We start from the raw sequence: 26,751 nt of genomic DNA, 5'->3' as shown, positions 1-26,751 counted from the left end.
TATAAACTTTATCAAGAAGACAGGTTTAAAGCATAATCTTGACATTAGAGAGGGCGTCTGTGTCACAAATGGGGAAGACAAGAAAGGACAAGAGTCTGACGACTGAAGGCTCGGTTCTATTTTAGGAACCACAAGTGATGGCTGCAGTCTTGAAGCAGAGAGCTCTGTTGGGAAATCATGAAACTGTGAGGGCTTTATGTAAGGTTCTTATATGTGAGCCAAAAAAATGTAAAATTATATTATGGATTTAGCAAAGAGCCAAGGAAGAAAATAGGGAAAATATAATCTCCTGCTAAGTCTTGTCAGATCTTTCTAAGTATTTTATATCCGCTGAAAACTGCCAGAGAAATTTGGAGGGAACATAATAAGGAAGAAAAGCTTTATATTAGAGGAGGGACCACGTTTTCTGCATCACTCTGAAGAATGTGTTTAAATTTTGCAGGATTACAAAGATTATATTTTAATGCGTAAGTTAAAAGGCAAACCTTGGGCTGTCTATCCGGTTGGTCCACAGCTACATGGCATTTCCTTACATACTTATACTACAACTAAATGCTTAATTTCCTGTGATTTCTTGGATGAATATAGCTGAGTATCGTCTACATAGCATTGAAGATTTACGTTTGGAGAAAATTACGTTTTGCTGCCTAATATTATCTAATGGAAGCATCTATAAGGGAAGAGTGTCCCAGGGGAGAGCCCTGTGGAACACCGCGACTAATTTAATCTGCATTTATTAAGTTAAATGCGTACATTTCTCAGTTATTATAGGTTTACTTAAGGACTTACTTTAGAAAGATTAAAGGTATACAATTTAAGTTTACAAAATACAGAAATGTATTTGAAGACAGAGTTGAGAAATGTTTTCGCCTTTTACTTGTTTAGCTTTATAAAAAAACGAAGCTCTGAGCTTCTCTGTATTTTTATACTTAGCGTAACTCTTTTCAATAAGTCTTTGTCTGCAGGGGACGGGTTGTATAAATTGATATTGATTAGTATTTCCCAGGTCCTCCGGCAGCACTTCATTAACAAATACAGTTTTGCAATATAAATCACTGCGAGTGCTCAAGTGCATCAGTGAACCGTGTTGAAGCGTTTAAGGAGGGCCGAACAAGCAAAACAGTTAATGCAAACAACACAGCATATGCAGTGTTTAGTAAAAACATCTGTGACTGCTGTGCACCGCTAGCTCTGAGTCCTGTGTAGGTTTTTGAGCGACACCATATTAATCTCTGTTTGGTACAGTCACGTCTCCGTGGATGAGCAGTCCCAGTGGCTAACCAGCCCCCCCCGGCTCACTCTGTCACAAATCCCCATGTGTTTATCCAGAGGCAGAGGACGGTGTACAGACTGACGCTGGTGAAGGCCTGGAATGTGGAGGAGATGCAGGCGTACTCGGAGCTCATCGCTCTGGGGCAGCCCGACTTCATCGAGGTCAAGGTAGGACTCAGGAACATCTATGATGCAGCTTTTTATCAAATACTTGTCTTGATTAAAAGGGTTTTTCATCATTTTCCTCAAGAGATCTTTCATAATCATCTGCACGAACTGCCCTAAACACTTTCCAGGCTGCTAAATGCTTCAACGGTCATTATAATTCATGCATCATCCATCCCTCTTTGATTACTTAATTGATTTAGCAGTAAAATCTAAAAAGTTTGTTGTTGTTTCTAAAAGAAACTAGTCAGCAGATTGCGTGTTGAACTAAACACACATTTCTGCTGAATTAGTTTCTGCTGAGTCGCCTTCATGAGCAAATTATCAGCATGTTCTTTTTATACTTTTGATGCACTCAGGAGCGATCTGTGAGCTGAGCTGTTTTTTAGACATCAGTGGCAGTGGATCTGAGAATGTGAAACCTCTCTAATCTCTAGCCATTCATTTCTCACTTGAGTGAACAAATAACACATGCTTCACTTCAAATCTATCAAATACCAATTAAAAATGTAGTAGAAACCACAACAAGTAAGGGCAGGAGTTTGGACAAAAATGGATTTCCTGGTGTTTACAGGCTAAAAGTGGCATTTTATATTATAATGTAGTACCATAAATCTGATATAACAACCTCTGCACATAAATTATTATATATACATATATATATATATATAAATTCGGATAAAGTCTTAGGTTATGACTTGTTTTCTGTTGGAACCTCTGGGGTGTAGATGTGAAGAGGGGTGGAGGTTAATCATGTCGTATCAGCAGATGAAGACGAGAGGGGAGCAAACATAATCTACTACTGGCGTCTTAAAGCAACAATAACAGCTATTGGTTGCTGCACTTGCTCTAATTTAAATGTCATTTAATTGCATCTAATCCAGGGATTAGCAACCTGCGGCTCTTTAGCGCCGCCCTAGTGGCTCCCTGGAGCTTTTTCAAAAAGGTTCGACTTTTTTTTCTTCTTTTTTGTCTCTTTTTTTTTCTCTTTTTTTCTTCCTTTTTACCTTTCCTTTTTAATCTCACATTTAAACTTTTTTCTCGACATTTCGACTTTTTTCTCAATATTTCGACTTTTTTCTCTAAATTGTACTTAAACATTAATCTCGACATTTCAACTTTTTTCTCGAAATTTTGACTTTTTTCTCCACATTTCGACTTTTTTCTCAACATTTCGACTTTTTTCTCGAGATTGTACTTCAACATTAATCTCGAGATTTCAACTTTTTTCTCCACATTTCGACTTTTCGCAACATTTTGACTTTTTTCTCGAAATTTTGACTTTTTTCTCAACATTTCGAAATTTTTCCCGACATTTTGCCTTTCGCCATTTGCCTTCATTCTAAGGCTTATACATACAAGACTTTTCATTTTTTGCGGCTCCAGACATATTTGGTTTTTGTGTTCTTGGTCCAATATGGCTCTTTCAACGGGTTGCCGACCCCTGATCTAATCTAATAAATCTTACGATGCCAGTACAGTATACTGAGCAGCTACGTCCTGAATCCTCTTCAATGTCTTTCCCTCTCTTCACTCAGCATATTTGGTGGATCAGAATTTCTCTACTTAATCGAGTATTTCTTGAATTTATAGCTAGATTTATATAATTCTGCATCCTGGATAACTTTGCTACTCGTTGAGTCACGATTGTGGCAGCTGTGTGACTTCGGCGCCGGTCAAGAGGCGTGAATTGGGTATCGAATGATGAATAACAATTTAAAAATCTAAAGGACTTTCCACCCCGATCCTCAACCATGTGACCCCATCATTTACTGAAGGACGAGGCTTTGCACCGCCTGGACCTCGTTCTGGTCATGTGACGGGCGTTATCTTAACAGTGCGGGAGGTGGCACTGCAGTCTGAGCTGTGGTCGTCATGGTGACACGACCTTTTTGTTAGTATGTGACAGTTTAACAACATTTAATGCCAAAGATGAATCCATCACACTTCATGACCTTGTGTCCTAATTTATGCATCTTTCCTCTCAAATATCCTGGTAACATTTCAAAGGAGTGGATGAAAGTCTTCTCTCAGACAAAGTTAGTATTCATGGAGTAGTTTCCCCCCGCAGATTCCCATCAGGAATGTTTCCTTATATCCTCTCAAAGTGGTGATGAGAGTCAGACCCAAGGGGGATTTCAGTGAGTTGACTATCAGCGTGAAACTTTGCGTTAGCAGTGCTTCAGTTTCAAACAGTCTACCTTCAGGTTTGCAAATGTGGGTACATTTTTCCTTAATCATCAATCCGTGACCTAAATTTTTAAACCATTCAAATGTATTTCATCAAAAAAACTAGAGTAAAGTTCACAAGTGGGCCAAAAGCATCAGTTCATTCAGGTGGGAAAGGAAAGAGCCAGTCAATAACATAATCGGATCTGATTGTATAGTTTAAAGCACTATTTGTGCTTTTTTTAAATATAAAGATAAGAGCAAAAATCTTTTTTCGCATGCATTATTTGTGCCCCAGTACAGTCTTAAGTACGGAAATGCTTCCTTACATCCTCTCATTCATAGTCCAGAGCTCCTCTCGTATCTCGGCTCCCCTGCAGCAGAACCCCTATCTCCCCCCCATCTCTTTTGGAGCTTTTCCACTAGTACCTACTCAGCCCGACTCGCCTCGGTTTAGCACCTTTCCACTAGAGATCTAACGTGCCGAGTAGATACTTTTGTGTAACTATTCTGCCGAGGTTCTAAGCGGCTGAGTCGGCTGTATCTGACGTCCTCACATTACAGGCCACCGATTGGTCGGGGGGAGTCAGGAGGAGGAAATCAGCAAAAGAGCAACTCTGACGGCGACTTCTTGTTCATATTCGACCAGCAACGGCAGCAGAAGTCTGTTTCATGATCGAACTATTGGCGCTTTTCCACTAGTACCTACTCAGCACGCTTCTACCCGCCACGCCCCCGTCTTGCACTTTTCCACTACGGGCCGAGGCGGGTGGAGCCGTGCCAAGCAGATACTTTTTCTGTAACCATTCTGCCGAGGTTCTAACCGGGCTGAGCCGGCACTATATCTGACGTCATCACACTACACGCCACTGATTGGTCGGGGGGCGGGGCCGTCAGACGTTTGAATCAGGAAGCGGGAGTCAGCACGAGAGCGACTCGCAGAGATTTTATTATACAGCGCAAACGTCTGTCTGGTGATCCAACTCTGAGGTGCAGATGTTCATAAACCTGGGGGCTGACGAGATAATTAAAAAAGGGATGAGGGGCGATAAGGAACGATCAGATCCACAGGCACTCTGTTTTTTTCTCAGCCGCTCGCTGATTTCTCATCAGCGCCGACATGAACAAAGCGGTTGCGCAATCGAGTACGTCACAGCAGCTTCACCCCAACCCGCCCACTTCTCACCTGGCTGTGGAAAAACAAACAAGGACAAAGCGGGTGGAGGCGTGACGAGGCGTGACGAGCCGTCCCGAGGCGAGTCGGGCTGAATAGGTACTAGTGGAAAAGCACCATATGAGGGTCAGATGTGCATAAACCTGGTGGCTGAGGAGAGAATTAAAAAGGCATCTAGACGGGCGATAAGGAACGACCAGATCCACCAGGAGCTCTGTCACTTCATAGCTGCTCGCGGCTCCAGCTGACTTTTCAGCAGCGCCGAGAAAAACTAAAAAAAAAAAAAGCGTCGCCGCTTGAAGTTTCTCTCACTCTCATTTTTTAACTTGATATGGAACACAAGCCACAGACCCAGCAGCACATCTATCATCTCCTCCAGGTTCTACATCTTTAGTGTTGTTGTCTTCTTCGTTTAGATCACACAATCAAATACGTCACAGCAGCTTCACTCCAACCTCCTACTTCTGATCTGGGTATTGAAAAGAAACGAGAGCAAGTCGAGTCGGGTTGAGTAGGTACTAGTGTAAAAACGCCATTTGTTCTAAGCCACTCTCTGTTGCTGTCTTTAACCTTCTCTCATCTGGCCCGGGTCTGCACGGTCTTTTATAATAATAATAATAGATTTTATTTGTGGCCGCCTTTCTGAGCACCCAAGGACACCTTACAGTAAAAAAAATATGAATAATACTACATTAAAAACATTCTATAAAGCAACGCTGCTCTCCACAGACCCTCTGACGCTTTCCAGAGGTGATGGAGACTCTCAAACACTTGCAATGCACAGTTCCTGTCTGAGTCACGCTGGATCTTTACCGTACATTACACTGGTGGATGCTTTCACCCAGAGGGAGCTGCAGCCGTCTACTCCCTCTCGCCGCGGCGTCACTGTCCTGGAGAGCAGCTGCCGGTGCCGGCATTGAAATGACCCGGTCACGGCTTTTCTACCCGTCTCAGACAGCTGGGATTTACATTATCATCCCATCTAAGGATGACATTGATGCACTGCAGAAACTCCATTCTTAGGAAGTTAAAATTCAGATTCAGACAACTTTATTAATCTCTTTGGGAGGTTCCCTCGGGGAAATTGTCATCTCCATCTCACTCACACAGCACTGTCATTTACAAATCAAACACTCCAGAAACCAAACACCCATATAAAGATGAAAAGATAAAAAATTAAAGATAAAATAAAAACAAAAATAGAAATAAAAAAAAAATAAAAAAAGTGCAGTGCCATAAATGAAATTATATGGATGAAAAAGAAATAAGTGTTATGTAATATTGCACTATCCTGGTTATTGTCTGGTTTGTTGTTGAAAAACCTTGTTCTGTTGAAGAAAATCTTTTTTCCCCCATTGGCTGAGATAGTTTTGCTCATAATAAGACTTAAGAATTAAGATTTGACTAGATTTAGGAATATTAGGCTTATTTCTAGCAGGACCGTTTTTGCAGTGTGTTGCAAGAAAAGATTCTCATAAGGTTTCTGAGACGTTAAGTTGGATTTTAGATGGATCATTAGCTCCTAACAAGGTCGCAGCATCATTTATTTCAGAGCGGGAAAGAGTAAAGAGATGCTGAAGGCTTCCCCTGGTGGTTGATTCTTAATTATTGCTGTCCGGTAAAGGAAACTCCAGACAGGTTCATTGCATCGCCCGAAAACTATTCTAGGAAAGTTTTATTTTCCAAATGGTTCCAGTTTCTTCTTCTTCACCAGCCGGCGTGTTCTGTGGCTCGCTCAAACCCGTGTCCTGCAGCTATAGATGGCTCGCCTGAGCAGGCGCTGGAGCTGGACTGGAGATGCTCCCGCTCAGACAGTAAACACGCGTCTGCTTCAGTGTCTCGGCACGATGTAAACATTTGCATTGAAGAGTAACGCTTCATTCCTGATGATGTGCAGCAGCTCTCAGCCGCATATTTGTCCTTTTGACACCTTTTTTTTAACGTTCTAATCTGATGCATCACATTTGCTGAGGGTGTAGACATAAAAGACTACCCTGAATTATTTAAATAGCATCATTTATGTGTAAAAAAGTGTAATTAACATAAATAACCTTTTAATGCACCTTTATATCCATCTAGTTCAGGGGTCGGCAACCCGCGGCTCTAGAGCCGCATGCGCCCTAGTGGCTCCCTGGAGCTTTTTCAAAAATGTTTGACCTTTTTTTCCTTTTTTTCTTCTTTTTTTTCCTTCCTTTTTTTCTCTTTTTTTCTTCTTTTTTTCCTTTTTTTTCTTCTTTTTTCCTTTTTTCTTTTTCCTTTTTTCTCTTTTTTCTTCCTTTTTCCTTTCCTTTTTAATCTCGACATTTTGACTTTTTTCTCGACATTTCGACTTTTTTCTTGAGATTGTACTTCAACATTAATCTCGACATTTCGACTTTTTTCACGAAATTTTGACTTTTTTCTCGACATTTCGCCTTTTTTCTCGACATTTCGACTTTCGCCATTTGCCTTCATTCTAAGGCTAATACAAGACTTTTTATTTTTTGCGGCTCCAGACATATTTGTTTTATTTGCTCTTTCAACATTTTGGGTTGCCGACGCCTGATCTAGTTGAAAAGCCAGATCAGTATTAGGTCAGAAGAGAGCAATAAGCACGTATGTGTGAGGGATTTGAATGCATCTCTCGTAAAGTTTCAAGGAAAAGAGTGTTTTTCTTTCCCCGTTCTTTAATTATTCCCCGTCTGAGTCCTGCTCGCTGCCAGCGGGGTGCGGTATTAAAGCCGACAGCGTCAGGCTCCTGGCGACAGTCCCCTGGTGCCGTGCTTGTGCACGCTCATTGAGGAAACGGCTTGTGACGCAGATCGGGGTCCAAGAATTAATTTCAGGCTTGTTGAGAGAACCAAGGGGTAGCTAAAAATGTATAACCATAACAGAGGAGGACTTTGTTCTTGTAAACACTTGTCCCCGGTCAGATATACAGCTGCAGCTGCGAAAAGCCGTCTAAAGTATTAGTTTTAAAGCTGCTCTCCGTCACGGAGGTGCCGGGTATCTGCAGGCTGCAGCCGTCGCCCCAGATCCATCGGTCTGGACCGACGGAGCCGGGAGAGACTCAAACACCAGGGCGTGGACGGCGGATTCAAAGAGCCGACAGATGGAGTACGCCATCTTTTCCCCGTCAGAACCAGGCGGAAGACGCTCGGACGAACCTGTCAAACCTCAGTGTGACGGCCGTGCTGCGATAGTCTCGCCAATCTAGTTGGGATGTTTGGTTTCTTTGTTGATACCAGTTTGGTTGTTGCTCAACCTGCGTCACATGCCTTTTCTTCCTCTGATTGTTCGAAAGTCTGTCCTCTGAAAAAGAAAGTTGAATCTAAACCGGGGATCGGCAACCCGTGGCTCTAGAGCCGCATGCGGTTCTTTAGCGCCGCCCTAGTCGCTCCCTGGAGCTTTTTCAAAAATGTTTGACCTTTTTTTTCCTTTTTTTCTTCTTTTTTTCCCTTTTTCTTCTTTTTTTCCTTTTTTTTTCTTCCTTTTTCCTTTCCTTTTTAATCTCGACATTTTGATATTTTTTTTTCTCGAAATTTTGATTTTTTTCTCGACATTTCGACTTTTTTCTCGAAATTTTGACTTTTTTCTCGACATTTTGACTTTTTTTCTCGACATTTCGATTTTTTTATCAAGATTGTACTTCAACATTAATCTCGACATTTTGACTTTTTTCTCGATATTTTGACTTTTTTCTCGGCATTTTGACTTTTTTATCAAGATTGTACTTCAACATTAATCTTGACATTTCGACTTTTTTCTCGACATTTCGACTTTTTTTCTCGACATTTCGACTTTTTTATCAAGATTGTACTTCAACATTGATCTTGACATTTCGACTTTTTTATCGAAATTTGGACTTTTTTCTCGAAGTCCATAATGAAAAAAAAAATCTTCCCCCAGTTAAAGTTAATATAGAAACATGCAGCATGTGTTGCCTTTATTCTAAGGCTGATACAAGACTTTTAATTTTTTGCGACTCCAGACATATTTGTTTTTTGTGTTTTTGGTCCAATATGGCTCTAAAAAATTTTGGGTTGCCGACCCCTGGTCTAGAGAAACTAGACTAATTGATCCTTCGTCAAGCCCCGCCCCCGTTGCTAGGTTGGATAAAACTGTCATCTCTCCCGTCCACTTCTATGTAAAAACTGGGTTTTACATCCCTTTATTACTAATTATTGGACCAAAGAAAATCAACAGCAACTAGATATAAATAAAATGGAACACTTCAGGTACCGTGTAGCGAGTTTAAAAAAACTGAGGTTTTCGGTGAAAGCGAGATGTTTTGATGAGTTTAGCTGGTGTGGACGTCCACGTAGCTTCATTCACATTTTTGGTAATTTACCGTTGGTTTTGGGATGAAATGTATTCCTGTGATTCTCTCTGGGTAGCGGGTGTCACTTTTACAACTGCTTAACCATTTTAAGATAAACAAATAAAAGCCTTTCTTGGTTGTAGCTGCTGCCGAGCCGACTTTGTTTTTGGAAGTACGGATCGGATTTCTGCCGGTTTGGGGATAAAAATACGCTGCACCCTCACGACACTGTTTTTATTCAAACACAGTTTTACAAAAATAATCCAGTGATTTAAAAAAAACGACTTTTTCCATTGATGTGAACGAGAGAGACGGCTGTTTGGTCCAACCGGATATTCTGTCCCGGATGTTTCTGATTGGTCAGTCAGGGACCGATCAGAAGGCTGACAAAGGGTCAATTCTGTGCATCCAGGAGAAAAAGGGATTCGGACCGCCGGCGGCACCAGACCAAGACACAACGGAGAGAGAGAACGCAGCGAGAGGCCTCCGGGGGGCTTATTAGCCGTTCTGCAGCCGTCTCGGTTGCTTTGACCCCTAGTGACCCCTGGGTGGTTCTGTGGTTCCTGCATGAGGCCCGGCTCGTGTGACGGGTTTGGTTCGGTGTGAACCAGCGGACACGGCTGTGAACGGGGACTGGTACCAGACCGGTCTCACGGGAGATCATTTTTGTGACGTGAATATGTCGAGTGTGAGAGGAAGTTCTTCTGTTTTACGTCTTCTTTTGTATTTTATCTTTTATCACAGAGTCTGAATACGTTGTGTTGTTCATCTGAGATTGAATTGATCTCATTTAAAGACTTGATGATGAGGTTTTTATTTTATTTGTGAAACTTTTTTCATATCATTGTCACAGTTAACGGATCCGTGTCGCTGTTCTCCGTCACTAAAGTACATACTTAGGTGCACATGTTCACGCACGTCTAGGACTAAAAGTTGAATTTATGAGCGACTATGAAGGAGTTAAAAAGAATTTCACATCTCAGTCCAAGTTATCTGAGACGGGGTTCTTGTTCAGTAGCTGTGGATATTGATCCTCCACAATCTGACATTTCATTATGTTAGAGTGAGCTTAACGCTAATGAGACAGCTGTAACACACACACACACACACACACACACACACACACACGCTTTGTTCTGGCTTCAGAGAAAAAGAAAATGAGAAGTAAAATAACTTAAGGAAATTTGTGTTTGGTAGATTATTTCTTTGTTGCAACAATGCCTCTTGGCAGTAAATCTTATATCGTTGGAAAGTCTGTTTATTTCTCTTTTTAAATGGAGCTACATTTGTAAGGAACGTGTGTTTGTGAGAGGAGCAGCGGTGCTGAGGATGTAACCATGAAAAACTTGCCAGATCTTCTCCGCCGAGGCCAGACAGCTTGGTGTTTGGTGGACTGGATGATTGAAGTTGGAGGAAACAACACGTAGCGTTTAATGTCGCCTTGTTGGAGGATAGAGTCGGGTCCTAAACTGTGCAGATATGGGATGCAGAATCTCATCCCCATATCTGTAAACTTAGATGGCCTCCAATCATGACGAGCCTGGTTTTTCCAGTGAGGGAGACGCCGCCCCGCACCATCACACTCACTCTACCCAAAGATGGTACTGTATCGGTGCAGAAATCAGCAGAATCTGGACATAATGCTGATAACGTTCCTGCACATGCTCAGATTTCAGTGCACGTGATGCCAACAAGAGTCAATAGCAACATCATAATAAGTTGTTTGGCCTTGGCAGTGAAGATTTGGCAAATTTTTCATGGTTGCATCCTCAGCTCTGCTGCTCATCTCACAGATGCACGTTACTTATGAATGTGTTACCTTTTAAAAGGGAAATAAACAGGCTTTCCAACTGTATGACATTTATCGCCAAGAAGCATGGCTACAACAAAGAAATATATAAACATAAATGTCTTTAGTTTTTGTGCTAAGTTTACTTTTTCACTATTTCCAGGGTTTTCATGCTGTTGTTGTTGGGACAAGTAGCGGACACGTTTGGATATATAAAACTGTCCCGTGAAAATTGTCATTTACAGGCTTTTTAGGTTTAACTGCATTAGTTTGAGGCGATTGCTTCTAAGTAGTAGTTGTAAAATAAAACGTTCACACTTACCAATGTTGTTAAATCTCACCTTCAGAACCACAAATTACTGTAAAATCTCCGCCTCATGCTGACGATCAATTAACAGAACTGTGGTGCAGGTGAAAGGTCACCGTCGGGACGAGCTCTCACTTTCTAATCGGTCTTAATTGTCCCATTTTCTCTCCCTCTTATCTTTCCGTCCCTTCTCTGTCCTTCCTCCCGCCGATGAGGGTTGTATCAACCTGAACAGATAAAAGCCCTGTGGCGTCTATCGCCTCCAGCATCACAATCGCCGTAATTAGTGCATCCCACGGTGGACTGATTGACAGCTGGATAGCCGCCCTATTGATTTATCAGTTAACTTTCATTGCTGATTGACTGGTGGGGGCTGGTGCCTCAGAACCACAACAAAAACGTCACACAACATGTCGTGGAGGTGACAAACTGTATCGCGATATTGGATTATTATTATTACTCTATTGTTAAGCCTTACCTTATTAAATTAAACCTTTTTCTGGTCGTGAGTAGGATAAACACGGGGACAACTTCTGCTGAGTTCCAGTGTACTTTAATGTCCCTCAACAGTGTAGGATTTTAGAACATCAACACAGGACCTAGTGCTGTATCACTCCGCCCAATCTAAAACATATTAAAAACTACAGATAAACTGACTAGTGTCATTATAGTCCCTGATTTACATCAGGATATAAAGAATATATTTATAAAATAATGAACCCTGAATTACCAAAATAACCTTCTTAACAAAAATAAATCTCCTCTTACACTTATAAGGTGAGCATGAATCAATCTTTTTTATGATGTAAAATTGTATGTATTTATTTACTTGTATTTATTTATTTAATTTTAGTTGTTAAATTTCTGGAAAAGAAAAAAGTCAAATCATACATGAGAGAAACTATTCAGTTTGTGGCAAAATATTTGTACTTGTATGAAACTGAAGATGCATAATGCAAACCTGACATTTACTTTTAGTTCAGTTTGTGGAAAATGGTTGGCCTGGCTTTCTCTTTAAAACTTAAACAGTTATAAAGCATTACAAACTGTAACAATAGGGCAAACACACAGTATTGTTTTGTATTTTGTGTCTTTCAAATAAAAGACCATTTTTTCTAGTCATATGTTCCTCGTGCAAGGTTGTTAAAAAAATACTGCTATAATATCATATCGTTATCGTGACCTCAATATCGTGTACCGTATCGTGAGATTAGTGTATCGTTACACCCCTATTTTTTAGATTTAAATGCGACCAAACAAATGAATGTGGTCCACAAGCGTGCGATGGGACTGATCTGAGATCAGAGTCAACATGCTGAAACTGAGAGGCTACGAGTTATTGATCCACGAGCAACAGAAGTGACTTCTGTGCCAGTGGGGAAAAAGATGAACATCTGTGTACATTTGTTTTTTCTAGGAACAAATGCAAAGAGGAAGGAGTTAATTTGGCAGCATCCCACGATGTTAAGTGTCTCACACATTCGTCTTGGGCGTGCTGTCCTCCCCTCGGCAGCCTGAATAAACCCAGACATTACTGCAGGTGACGTTTATGGGCGCCGGAGAGCGAGAGCAGCTGCTGGGATTAACCCGAACAAATAAAATACAGTCAGGATAAGATAAGATAAGATAAGATGGTCCTTTATTCATCCCTCAGTGGGGAAATTCACTTTGAACAGCAGCACAACACACACATGCAGAGAAAAATGATAAAAAATATAGAATAAAAAAATATATAAACAGTATATACAGGAGAAGAAAATAGTTCAGTATGAGATAATAAAAAACTCCAAAAAAGCAGGTAGGATATGTATGAAATAGAAAAGATATTGCACATCTTGTTGTTGTTGTCCGTTTACTACTGTGAGCGGGAGGTGACGGTCGCTGATGGAGCTGTCCAGGACTCTGACAGTCTCAGGAAGGGGGGGGGGGGGGGTATTTGGATATTTCACTGACTACGTTTACATGCAGTCAAAATTCGGGTTATTACTAATATTCCGGTTACTGAAACATTCGGAATATTCCGTTTCCATGCGTGAGCAAACAGGGTTATCCCTGTTTACATGGTAATTAATCATTCGGGATATCCCGATTAAACCAGCGACGCGCGGAGAACGTGATGACGCAATTAGCGTAATTTCCGGTTCCTCTTCCTGTATCCAAATTCAAAACAAATGCTGCTTCGCGCAACTTTTCTCTCACCTTCTTGTAAATCTCTCTATCCCGGTACTTTCTACCGTCTACAAATGCAGAAATGTTCATATCCTTCATTACATTTATGAAGTGATTAGTCTCCTCCTGGTCTTGGTTTCTCCGTGTTTATAAGAACTTCCTGGACTCAAAAGACCAGGATTCCTTGCGAACAGAGCATGTGCAGAAAACTAATTCATGTTCCGTTTGATGGGGATATTCCGTTTGGTGTTTACATGACTGAATATTCAGGTTTTAAAAGGAGTAACCCAGGGGTCATATTCAGGTTTTTAAAAACCCGAATATGAGCAAATTCGGGTTATTCAAATGGGTTATTGGTGTTTACATGTCCGTGCAAATTCGGGTTATTGCCAATATTCGGGTTTTAAAAGGGTTATTGATGCATGTAAACGCAGTCACTGTCATATCAAAGTCTCTTAAAGATAATAATCAGTAATCAGGCAAATTAAACAAAACCGTTATAGAATAGTGCAGATGTTTGTGTCCAGAACACCTGGTAACTTAGCTGCTCACTTCCAGATCAGAGTAATGAGTTTCTAAAGGCGCTTTTCCACCAGCACCTACTCGGCTCTACTCATCTCAGCTCGGCCAAGTTTCTTTTCCATAACAATTCCCCTGGAGCAGAAGTAGGAGGTTGGAGCGAAGCTGTTGTGACGTATTGTGATTGTTTGATCTAAACAAAGAAGACAACAACACTAAAGATGTAGAACCTGGAGGAGATGATAGATGTGCTGCTGGATCTGTGGCTTGTGTTTGATATCAAGTTAAAAAATGAGAGTGAGAGAAGCTTTTTAATGTTTTTAATTTGTCTCAGCGCTGCTGAAAAGTCAGCTGGAGCCGCGAGCAGCTATGAAATAACAGAGCTCCTGGTAAATTTTGTTTTTTATCGCCCGTCTAGATCCCTTTTTAATTCTCTCCTCAGCCACCAGGTTTATGAACATCTGCACCTCAGAGTTGGATCATGAAACAGACTTTTGCTGCCGTTGCTGGTCGAATAAAATGAACAAGAATCCGCTGTCAGTCGCTCTTTCTCTGATGTCACATCCTGACTCAGACGTCTGACTCCAACCCCCCGACCAATCGGTGGCCTGTAGTGTGATGACGTCAGATACAGCCGACTCAGCCGCTTAGAACCTCTGCAGAGTAGAAACAGGAAAAGTATCTACTCAGCACAGTAGCACAAGAACCAAACCGAGCCGAGCCGGGCTGAGTAGGTACTAGTGGAAAAGCGCCATAAGATCGTAGATCAGAGACTTAAAGCTCAGAAATCAAAGGAAAAGGGAGATGGATCCAAAAATTCCTATGTTTTCCTCCTTTTTATTCAGCTTCGACTTCTAGTTTCACTTCCATCTGTTTTTACATGGACATATAAGTGTTGTACGTATGTATTTATCAAGATACCTGTAAAAATGAAGAATTACGTGGACATGTGCTTGTCCATCATTACAGGACTGTCTCAGAAAATTTTAATATTGTGATAAAGTCCTTTATTTTCTGTAATGCAATTTTTAAAAAAAATCAAAAATGTCATACATTCTGGATTCATTACAAATCAACTGAAATATTGCAAGCCTTTTATTATTTTAATATTGCTGATCATGGCTTACAGCTTAAGAAAACTCAAATATCCTATCTCAAAAAATTAAAATAATTTGGGAATCTTAATCTTAAACTGTAAGCCATAATCAGCAATATTAAAATAATAAAAGGCTTGCAATATTTCAGTTGATTTGTAATGAATCCAGAATGTATGACATTTTAGTTTTTGTAATTGCATTACAGAAAATAAAGAACTTTATCACAATATTCTAATCTTCTGAGAGACTGAGTCCTATAGTAGAAGGACGAGCTTTGTGATCGACCCACATCGGATATTAGTTCATCATCTTAGATGACGCTACACGTTCTGGCTGTGCAATTTACCGACCACTGGTCAATTGTTGTCCCGGGTGCGATCCATCACCTCGGTGCAGCATCAATACCCATTACCTGCCACCGCTCATCCCTCCGCTGGGGGAAATGGATTACAGAGGGGCGGAAACGTGCACTCACGGGTGTGTGTGTGTGTGTGTGTTACACGGTGCGTGGGGCTTATGATTTCCATCAAAGCCGGGAAACAAATGGATTATCGGAGCAGGTGAGGGGCTCTCTGGTCCTTTTTTTCTGCGTCCCTCCCACTCACTCCCACGGTTGACGCAGCCCATTAGCTCCATATATCTGAGAGATCTTCCCCCAGATCTCCAATCGCTTTCTCTTCCCGCCTCGGCTGCACCCCGTGATTTATGCCGAGTCCTGGATAGTTGATCTTTATTCAACGGGCCTCCCGGCGAGGCTGATAAGTCCAAGGTCTCTCATCAATCCTGGGCAGTGTTCCTGCCTCGCCTTGCCCCCGGCTCTGCTCTCAGAGGCTCCTTAAACTCACCCTCTAAAGAAACAGTTCACTTTCTGTCTTCATCTCATCCGTGCTGTGGATTCACAAGCAACGCTGCAGGGCATGTGCGTTTTAAAAGTAAAGAAAGAAAGTTTACAAAGGGAGTCAGAACCCCCCCCCCAGTTCTCCAGGCTCAGTCCAACAAAGAGATCCGTCCAAAGACTCTGCAGATCTGTAGAAATGTCCCTTATTGGATTCAGGAAATTGGCCTCAACCATTAGATGGGACTGATTTTGTAATGGATCTTGGGAAACGGTGAAACTTGTGCCATCATTACATCATTATGGGACCTTTTCCAGAGGGACAGAGTCCTGGAAATTCTTTAAACTTCTCAGTTAAAAGTAAGAAATGTGAAATGTGGTATAAAGAGATGGATGAAAGAGTCGTTAGAGATAAGATAAGATAGTCCTTTATTGATCCCCAGAGGGGAAATGTGGGTGTTACAGCAGCTCAAAGTCTGATACATGTTCAGGACAACGTGAACTCAGACTAAATAAACGATAAAGATAAATTATAAGTATGAAAAATAGAAAAAAAATACAGTAAAAAGAAACTGAAACTGAACAAGATGTGCAGTACAATGGAAATCAAATAGTAAAGCAAAATGATATTTGTGCTTTGCAACCAGAGGAATTTTTTAGCATAAATTAGCATCACAAATGTTTTAATCTATTCGTTTTTCTTTTTTTTTTTTATTAATGGAGCTCCAATCTGCCCAGAGACTCTTTCCTGCACTAGACGTGTGCAGAAGACGTACCACCAAACGTTTCAGCTGCTTTAGTGTTTGTGACTCAGGAACTTGTCAGAGGCTTAAATATGTAATTTACTGAGGTCAGTCGCTTGCCCTCTGGGATGATATAAATGGTATTATATTACTCTAATATACTAGACTGCCTGTTCAAAAAAATAAGTGGCCGTCTGGATTTAACTGAGCAAACAGGTTAAACCCCCCCCGGTGGATAATTACTGCATGGATGATTACGTTTCCGCTGGCAACAAGGTATTTAACTCCAACTGATGCAATGAGTCGCTCCTCATTTCTTAAACAACCATGTCAGAGGACACATCCTGCGGTCGTGGAAAAGGTGTTAATCTGTTTCAGAAGCGTCAAATTATTGGCTTCAAGCAAAGAAAAGATCTAAGGAGATTACTGATATGACTAAAAACTGGGTTAGGAACCGTTGGACACGTCTGAAACTGTAAGGATAAGTGGAGAAACTTCTTGAAAAACATCTTGAGTGATCGGCGATCACTTTAAACATCTGGTGAAATCTAAATCGTGAAGAAAAACAAAGAAAAGAGCCCAGCAGAACTCGTTAATAAGAACACTGTGAGAGGAACTCGAGGGATTGGGACTAAACAGCTGCGCAGCCTCAAGAAAACCATTTATCATGGAGGCTAATTGGGGGAAAAGGGCTTCGGTTTCCTGCGGAGCATAAAGATTGCAGCCTGGAGCGATGGAAGGAGGTCATACAGTCTGAGTCCAGATTTACCCAGAGTTCCAGAGTGGGTAAGAAAAAAGGTGGATGAAGCGATGGCTGCATGGTGCTGCCTGCCATCCCAGCCTGTGGGGGCGGGCTGGGACCTGGGGTTGGTCCTGTCTGGGCTCAGCAACGTTATGAGGAAGGTTGAACACACTCAATGACCTAAGTGATGGTTTCTTTTTCTTTTTCCAGATGACAATGACAGGATTCATTGGGATATAATAGTGAAAGAGCGGTTCGGGGAGCATGAGGCATCATTTTCAGTCTACATTATTACTGTCTTTATTACCTCATACTGGTGTCCTCTAGGCCTGTGTTGAAAAAATCGATTTTCTGATTCTAAATCGATTCTCATATTAATTCCTAAAAATCAATTTGTATGTCTAAAGATCGTTACATTACAACTTTTGGTATTTTTTTTTTGTTTCTGCCCAAAAAAACTGGTGTCATGATTTTGCATTTAAATATGTTTAAAGGTATGAAAACATTAAAGTTTTCAGTTATAATTGCATGAATTGTCTATATTTCATTACTTTATATAGTGTCTTGGGGTTACATTTGCAAAAAATGCTAAAAACCAAATTCTCAAAAATTAAAAACCGAAATAGACCGAAAAAGGAACAAATAAAAACAGAATGTGGGAAAAAATAAAACCGATTTCATTCGACCTCTGTTCCTCCCTGGATCTGTTTGGTAATTCTGACCCACGATGTTTCTGTTTCAGTTCTATCAGCATTCTGGGAGCTGATTGGTCCTTACAGCATCATTAGCTGCCAATACCTGCTGTTTAATCTCAATATAATACTAGTAGTAATATGTTGCATAACTACAGTCATATAATTAACAGCTGAAAAAACAGTTTTAATAACACTAACCCAAATCAATATCGGAATCGAATCAAATCAAATCTTGATAATCGATTCTGAATCTTAAGAATCGGAATCGAATCGATTCCCGCCCCTTTTGAAGTGAAACTGACTCATCGAATCTTAATCCGACTTTTGAGGGTTTGCTTATATAAAATAGTTAAAAATGACTGCGGTGTTGCTTTGTTGCAGTTTGGTGCCCAGATAAGAAGATCCGTCAGGTTGACATGTAGCTTTTGGTGTTATACGGAAAACCTTTGATTCATCGTGTTACAGATGAACGATGCCACCGAGGTGTCATATCCCGACATCTAGAATTGCCTAACTGAATCTCCAGGTTGCGTCTTTCAGGCGCTGAGCTTTCAGTGAAGCATCATTTTTGACTGCTGTGACTTTAAACATCAGGACCGATCACTTTTATGGCTTTTATTGTTGAACATCTGCCTCCCGCGTTTGCAGCCTGTCAGCCTTATTTCCTCCGTCTCCAGGAAGTGTTTACAGGAGAAAATACCTTTCTCAGAAACTCTGTGTTCCTTCTTCCAGCACTTAATGAAATTCTGCAGTAAACACTTCTTCAATTTCAAGTTTTCCTCCAAGCTCATCTACCTTTGCACTGCAAGCACTTCTGTTTGCAGAAGTTTCTTTCAAGTCGTACCAAAAAAAAACAAAAAATAAATGGCATCAAAGGCGTTTTCACAGCTTCCTCCTCCTCTGCTCTCAGCAGGACTCTCCGGTGTTTTCTCTCTTGTTCTCTCTTCATCACTTCTAGCTGCAGTGCTGATGTGTCGCCGTTTGTCAGAAGACATTCAGCCTGATGTCTCTGATTTACCCCCGTGAACAAGGCCAGATGTGTTTTTATATTCTTCCACCAGATAAATCTTGTGGTTTGTCATCTTCCACGGTTAACATCCAAACCAGATGCTGCTGCCGTGTAAATGAATTACTCATTTGTAACATCAGCTTTGTGGACAAACATCAGGGTACAAAACATGCTTCGATAGACTCTGTAAAACCCGACCAGCTGTCGATGATTGTCCTCATGCAGCTGAATGAGAGATTTTCAGTTACGAAGCTTCGTACAAAACACAAAATTGGAGGCACGTTTATTCTAAGTCAATATTTATGCGTATACATTTTCTTGTCATTAAAACTATACAGGACTGTCTCAGAAAATTAGAATATTGTGATAAAATTCTTTATTTTCTGTAATGCAATTACAAAAACAAAAATGTCATACATTCTGGATTCATTACAAATCAACTGAAATATTGCAAGTCTTTTATTATTTTAATATTGCTGATTATGGCTTACATTTTAAGATTAAGATTCCCAGAATATTCAAATTTTTTGAGATAGGATATTTGAGTTTTCTTAAACTGTAAGCCATGATCAGCAATATTAAAATAATAAAAGGCTTGCAATATTTCAGTTGATTTGTAATGAATCCAGAATGTAGGACATTTTTGCATTACAGAAAATAAAAGGACTTTATCACAATATTCAAATTTCCTGAGACAGTCCTGTAAATTGGGAAAAATTAAAAACTGAAGACCAACATTCAATCAAAAAATGGATGGATGTTTGGTGTTATCGGGAGTATTTCAAAATAAGCTCTGCTTTGGTCTGTGTGGATAGTCTGTAAAAACTTTGGTGTCTAAGTAATAAGAATACGAATACCAGACTCCAAGATGGAAGTGCTGATTTTATCCACTTCATGGGTAGTAAAGCTGAGTATCATCGGCGTAGAGATGGACATTTTAACCCTGTTGCCCAGTAATTAGCTACTAGAAGAATGTGTGATTTGTTGGCATTGAGAGACTGTTTCAAACATTCAGCTCTTTTTTTAAATTTTAAATAAGAATTTTTACGTTAGAATAATTAACTTTAAAGAAAATAGGCGAGTCTCACCTGGTATCCAGATGTATGTATTGTTAATTAACGTTGTGGGAAGTTTTTTTTTTTTCTCACTTAGCTGGCTTTTCAGTGGGTCATTACCTTATAAATCTCCATGTTTCTCTGTGCTCGTCTCATAACCGCGTCCGGTTGTCTCTGCAGGGCGTGACGTACTGTGGAGAAAGCTCCGCCAGCAGCCTGACCATGGCCAACGTTCCCTGGCACCAGGAGGTGGTGGCCTTCGTCCAGCAGCTGGCTGACATGTTGCCTCAGTACGAGATCGCCTGCGAGCACGAGCACTCCAACTGTCTGCTCATCGCACACACCAAGGTAAGAACCCAGAAACGGCGCCTGCCGATCTTTATCAGAACTCGTGATGCAGCTTCCCGGTTCAGCTGGAGGGTTCCCAGATAGATTTCGATTTCGATTTCCCAATTCTAAATCGATTTTCATATTAATTCCTAAAAATCGATTCATATGTCTAAAGATCGATTTTTTTTTTTTTAATTTTTTGGGTTTTTTTTTTTTGTTTTATTTATTTATGTTTTTTTTTTTTCATCATTACATTACAACTTTTGGTTATTTTTTTGTTTATCCCCAAAAAAGGAATGTTTTGTTGGACACGAGAATAACTGGTGCCATGTTTTTGCCTTTAAATATGTTTAAAGGTATGAAAACATTAAAGTGTTAGAGTTATAATTGCATAAATTGTCTATATTTCATTACTTTATATAGTGTCTTGGGGTTACATTTGCAAAAAATGCTAAAAACCAAATGCTCAAAAATTAAAAACCAAAATAGACCGAAAATGGAACAAATAAAAACGGAATGTGGGAAAAAATAAAACCGATGTCATCCGTCTCTGTTTCCTCCCTGGATCTGTTTGGTAATTCTGACCCACACAATGTTTCTGAAAGCAGTTCTATCAGCATTCTGGGAGCTGATTGATCCTTACAGCATCATTAGCTGCAATACTTGCTGTTTAATCTCAATATAATACTAGTAGTAATATTTTGCATAACTACAGTCATATAATTCATGCAACAGCTCAAAAAACAGTTTTAATAATCGGATAACCGGAATCGGATCGAATCAAATCTTGATAATCGATTCTGCATCTTAAGAATCGGAATCGAATCGATTCTTGACATTTGAATCGATCCCCAGCCCTAGTTACAGCAGTCCAGTCCTAAAGTAACACATTCACAGACTCATTTTATTCATTTATTTATTTATGTCTTGCATCACTCCGAGACAGACTCCTCCTGGTTTTGGGAATCTTATGAAGGATATGGAAGTTTGTCCTAGGAACTTGTTTCATGTCTAGATTACAGTTGTAAAAGATGCCAAAGTAACATAATTCAGAGCAACTGGATAGTTGGTCTGACCTTCAGGTCTCACTCTTTGAGTTCATATCAGTTATCCAGAATTTTGCCCTCAAAACAGTTCAAATAACTGATCACTGTCAGGCGGCATCTTGGGTAGGTACAGGTGAGTATCATCTGCATAGCAGTGTAAATGTGTGTGCTGCCTGATAAAGACGTAATATGGGAAATAAAACAGGATAAGAATGACTCAAACCGCTTGAATCTGGTTCCTTATTTCCATTAATAACAAAAGCTTAATTCAAACGTGAAAGGGTCCCGTCACCCGGTCCTTCCAGGGGACAAACCCATTCAGGCCTCATTTAAATATATCTGTTGAAAACCTGACAGCCCAAAAAACATCTCAGAAGTTGGGCTTATCAGGTAAATAATTCACCGTAACTTTTTTTTTTCTTCAGACAGCTCAGAAACTCTGCAACTCTGCTCTTATTCTAACGTCGTCTCATCATTCATGTCGTTCTCCTGTCAACGATGGTTTTATTCTGCCAGCATCATTCCGTCACGGCGTCGGCGCTCAGCTCCGGCAGCTGTCTGTCCGTAATTAATCGACGATGATTAATTGCTTTCTTAGAAGAAGTGGAAAGTCAAGACGCCCCCACCATCCCCTCGTACTGACACGTACACATGAACTGTGTCTGAATAAAATACAGTTCAAACACTCACATATGAGCGTGCAGAGCCTTCAAAATAAGAGCAGGACTGTTCACAGCTTCCGTTTAGGATTCAGGAGGTCGTACTGCACACGTTACTGGATAAGGACTGGGATTAAAGCGCTTCAGGCTGGAAGTGGTCACGGTTGTAAACATTTTACACTTGAAGATTGTGAACTAAAGGTCAGTGTCGTGTCGTCATCCTTCAGTCGTGGCAGCAGCTTTTCTCATCGTCCGTCAGCCTGTCGGCTTCGTCCGTCAGTCAATTTCCAGACTCAGTGTTGACATGAATCCTCACTGCTCTAATCCTCTAACTTTCCTCTAATACCAAATTATAACACCTTTATTCTTTTGCATTTTTAAGATAATTGAAAAGTCTTTTTTCTCAGCAATGAAATCTTGTAAAAAACATCTATCTATTGATCTCACACTCGTGGATGCGCTGACCAGGAGCATGTTGATGAAGTCTCCCCTCTTCTCAGGTGTCAGTGCAGACATAATATTTATAATGTATAACCGGGGCGTTTAGACGCGTCCTCGCCTCCGACTGTCAGAATAAACTTGCTCGTTGTGCGTCTGCTGCAGCTCTCCGTCATCAGATTACAGTAATAGTGCTCGTAGCTCGGGGTTTTAAACACCCGTCAGACTCTTTTAGTGTTGTTTTATTTAGAGAGAGGATGAGTTGTGGTTTAGAAACACATACTTTTCCCTGCTTGTTTTACGGATTTATTCGTGCTACAGTGCTGCTGGAGGTGATGGAGGCTGTTTTTTCCAGATGTTGAGTACTTGTGACCACGCCCGCCGATAGGGGGGGACAAACGAGTCTGTTGTCCCGGGCCCAGGGTGGGGGGGGGTGCCCAGAACTGAAAAAAAAAGTTTTTTTTTTTTTTTTTCCTCATTAAATTATGGAATAATTTTTCAAAATGCTTCAAAATATGCCTATTTGTGGAAAAAATATGTAGTATTTGAGTTACATAAAAGCTTGTTATTTGTTTTCTTCCTAATTGTCCTTGTGGTCAAGAACCCCCAACACAAAAATGGTTTGGCCGCTGATCAAAATTTGATGTTATCATTTAATTCAACCATTAGAATGGTCAAAATGTCCGATCAGCACAAGTCCGGTGCTCAGAAAAGAAGAGAAAAGAGAAGAAGAGAAGAAGAAAATAGAGGCCTCATAGATTCTCTACATAAATATTTTAAAAAGGGGGTGACGGTGAAGCTGGAATTCATAAAGTCAGTGTAGAGCAAGGTAAGAAACAGCGCAGTGAACGTTTACCAACCTTGTAACTTAACCTAACTGGCTAGCTCTAATGTTAACGTCCATTAGCTTGTATAAAAACCTGAAGAGCAGTGGGAGAGGAGAGGGAGAGGGAGAAGGAGAGATCCGTGCGCAGGGGGGCCCATCTTAGATTATTTTGCCCGGGGCCCAGGTAAGACTGTCAGCTGGCCTGCTTGTGACATCTGTTAGACTGGAGCCCTGCGCCTTATCGGCCCGGATCCTGGGATGGAGCTGGGTCTGTAAATACGTGTGCGAGGCAGCGTCCGACCCCTACCACACACACACACACACACACACACACACACACACACACACACGATTAAATACCCATGAGCACAGACTCGCATCATAAATAGTCTGACCCTGAGGTGATGATCAGGTTTTAATTGCAGGCACGGCAGCTCGTAAAAGAAAAGCACGTTCACCCATTTGAGTGACGTCCAAATGTTAATCATTTATTCAAGCTGTTGCCGGACAATAACGTTCACACATTACCCAGAAATCCCTACTGCAGGTGCAGCCTGAAACAAGCAGCTTAAATCAGCGGTGTCCTGAAAGAAATGCCTGATGCTTTTCATTTGAAATACTTCCTCCTGCTGCTGACACCATGGCAAAGGAAGATGTGAAAGGTTTTATAACCAAGAAGCTGCCGTTATGTGTGGAGTCGTGCACCGTCGGGAGGGCGCGGCTTGTTTTGCAGGCCCCGCCCGCCGGAGGCTATGATAAAAGTCCAACATGATAAAGAGCTTTGCTAAGTAAATAGACTCGTTGTTGAAGCTTTGAAGTGACAGATCTCCGATCAGCTCATCCGAATCACGTTAAAAAGGAAACAGAGTTTGTTTAAAAGTTAAATTAGGGATGGGCGGTATGGACTAAAAAATGTATCACGATAATTTCTGGCATTTATCCCGATAACGATAAAAATGACGATTAAAAAAAAAAAAATACCAATTCAACTCCATCTTTTTAACTATAAATCTATAAACAAATTCAGTCTTTGGAGCCCCCAAAACACTGCTCTAAAAGATACTAAATGCTACTAAACTACACCAATTACATTGAATTAATAAAAACCAATTAAATTAGTACATCTGTACTGCAAAACTGGAATGACTCAAATGAAACAAGTTTCAAATGTAAGAACAGATTCAACATTTATTCAAACTGCATGGCTTAAACAGTGGGATAACAGTGGGTTTTCCTAGCTTATAAAATCACAAAATAGAAAAAAATACAACCTGATAAATAAAGAAACAGGACAAATAAATAAAAGTTCACTGAAAATAAAACCCTATCAGTGATGACGTCTTCTAATATAAATAAAATGTGTAAATTAACCTGTGGTTAGAACATTCCAAAAATGAGATACTATTGCAATTTTTTTCGTAATAGTCAAACGTTATATCAAAATGTAACAACCATTTCCTTCTGTTTTTGCAGACTTTGCACATAATAGATTATGTTTGCTCCTCGTCTATCTTTATAAATCCAAATCAGTTCCAGAGCTGGAGCTGGAGCCTCGTTTAACGACGAGCTCTTCGCTCTCAGATCTGCCTTCCGCCATGTTTGTTACACAAAAACTTCATGCACGGAAATGTATCCTTTTTACCGCGAGATGACAAATTCTTACCGTGGGGAATTTTTTTGACGGTACATCGTGAAGGGTAAAATATCCCCCATTCCTAATTCAAACACGCACCGCAGATGTGAAATATTCATGTCTGCTGTGCGTTTAAGGACATGCACACGTGTCCGTCTGCGTTTAGGAAGCAGCAACACGTCCTCCTGCGTCGACACATCATCGCCAGGTTCCGTTCATCTGTTTCATCTCCTCCTCGTCCTTCAGTCCACTCTTTCCACCGTCCCAATTGTCCTTCGTCTCACCTCCTTCTGCTTTTATTTCTTTATCTTCTCGAGAAGAAACAGACTGGGTAGAAAACCCACAATTCCCTCAGATCGTTGAGGTGACTGTCGGATCGCTGCTGTCAGCTGGACTAATTCAGTTTCAAGTCTAATTAAAGTTATAGCTGTTTATTCTGCTATTGATTAGGATATATTAACATTTACTGTTACTAGAGGACCTAAAGATCCACCAGAAGGGCCTCTCGCATCCTTCTTGCATCAATTTAAATATTAATGAGTCTAGAATCATAAACACGGGCCATTTTTGCACAAACAAACAGACAAACAAGAGGACTTGCATACAATGCATACATGCATTGTATGTTTTTTTTCAAGGGATATCAAATTAGCGCGTTAATTGCGATTCATTTTTATATTTAGTTGTTTTTTTTTAATCGGTTAATCTCTTTTTTAATCTGTAGTTTTACTTTTTCTATTAGTGAGTGGCCTTTATTTTGAAATCTGTGTTTGTGCTTGAGTTGTGGGCGGAAAACAACGGTCAAGTCTGGGGCCGAGAGGCTGGTGAATGATCTCTCTAGTGGACGTAAACGGCTAGGACTGCATCTGTTTAAGTCAGTTAAAAAAATAAATAAACAGATTACATTATAAAGCCACCTTTTTTTGTTGTTATATATCAATCTTTTGATCTGCACTCAATTGTCAATTGGGTATGGCAAGGTACGGCAGCCGCCACACCTAGACTTCAAGGGTTAAATGTAAATGCTTGTTTTTTTTAAATACATTTATGGAATAACTCTGTCTCTTTGTATTGATTATTCTATTTCTTAATACATATAGATAGATAGATGGATCTTTATTGTCTCCCTTAGGAGAAATTTGTCTTGGACACGAGGCACGGCGACAATATAGAATAACTACAAATGCAAATCAGAACAACATGATCGATTTCACTAGTTATTATACACTGCAAAAACTCAAAATCTTAACAAGAATATTTGTCTTATTTCTATTTAAAATGTTTTTAGTAAAACAAGACTCATCACTGGAAAAAACAACAATTTCCACCTGTTTCAAGTAGATTTTCACTTAAAATAAGTAGAAAAATCTGCCAGTGGAACAAGATTGTTCTGCTTGTAATGAGAAGATAAATCTTGTTCCACTGGCAGATTTTTCTACTTATTTCAAGTGAAAATTTACTTGAAACAGGTGAAAATGGTCAAATAACAAGTTATTTTTCTGGTAATGACTCTTGTTTTAAGTGTAATGAGATTTTTTGACTAAAAATGAGACATTTTAACTAGAAATAAGACAAATATTCCTGGTAAGATTTTGAGTTTTTGCAGTGAGTGAGGCTGCATTTGAAAAAGTTCACATTTTCTTGACCACACAGATAAGCTACATAGCAGCCTTTTCTCAGCAAGTTTTAGATTAAAAAGAGATTAATTAGATTCATTCATTACAGATCTTAATTAATTGCAAAAAATTGTAATCACTTCACAGCACTAGTTTGTTTCTG

At 40.2% G+C, this 26,751-nt stretch overlaps 1 protein-coding gene across 1 annotated transcript in view; it reads left to right on the top strand.

The window, feature by feature from the left end:
• Positions 1–26,751, top strand: part of tyw1 (tRNA-yW synthesizing protein 1 homolog (S. cerevisiae)) — a 91,176-nt gene that overhangs the window by 61,230 nt on the left and 3,195 nt on the right. The window contains exons 14-15 of the mRNA XM_061719863.1: positions 1,330–1,440; positions 20,221–20,388. Coding sequence (XP_061575847.1) covers positions 1,330–1,440; positions 20,221–20,388 — 279 coding nt within the window. The remainder of the gene's footprint in view (positions 1–1,329; positions 1,441–20,220; positions 20,389–26,751) is intronic.

Source organism: Cololabis saira, chromosome 4, assembly GCF_033807715.1.
Source record: "Cololabis saira isolate AMF1-May2022 chromosome 4, fColSai1.1, whole genome shotgun sequence".
Lineage (NCBI taxonomy): Eukaryota > Metazoa > Chordata > Actinopteri > Beloniformes > Belonidae > Cololabis > Cololabis saira.
Note: the sequence above shows the minus strand (reverse complement) of the source record. Positions and strands in the feature narration are given on the sequence as shown.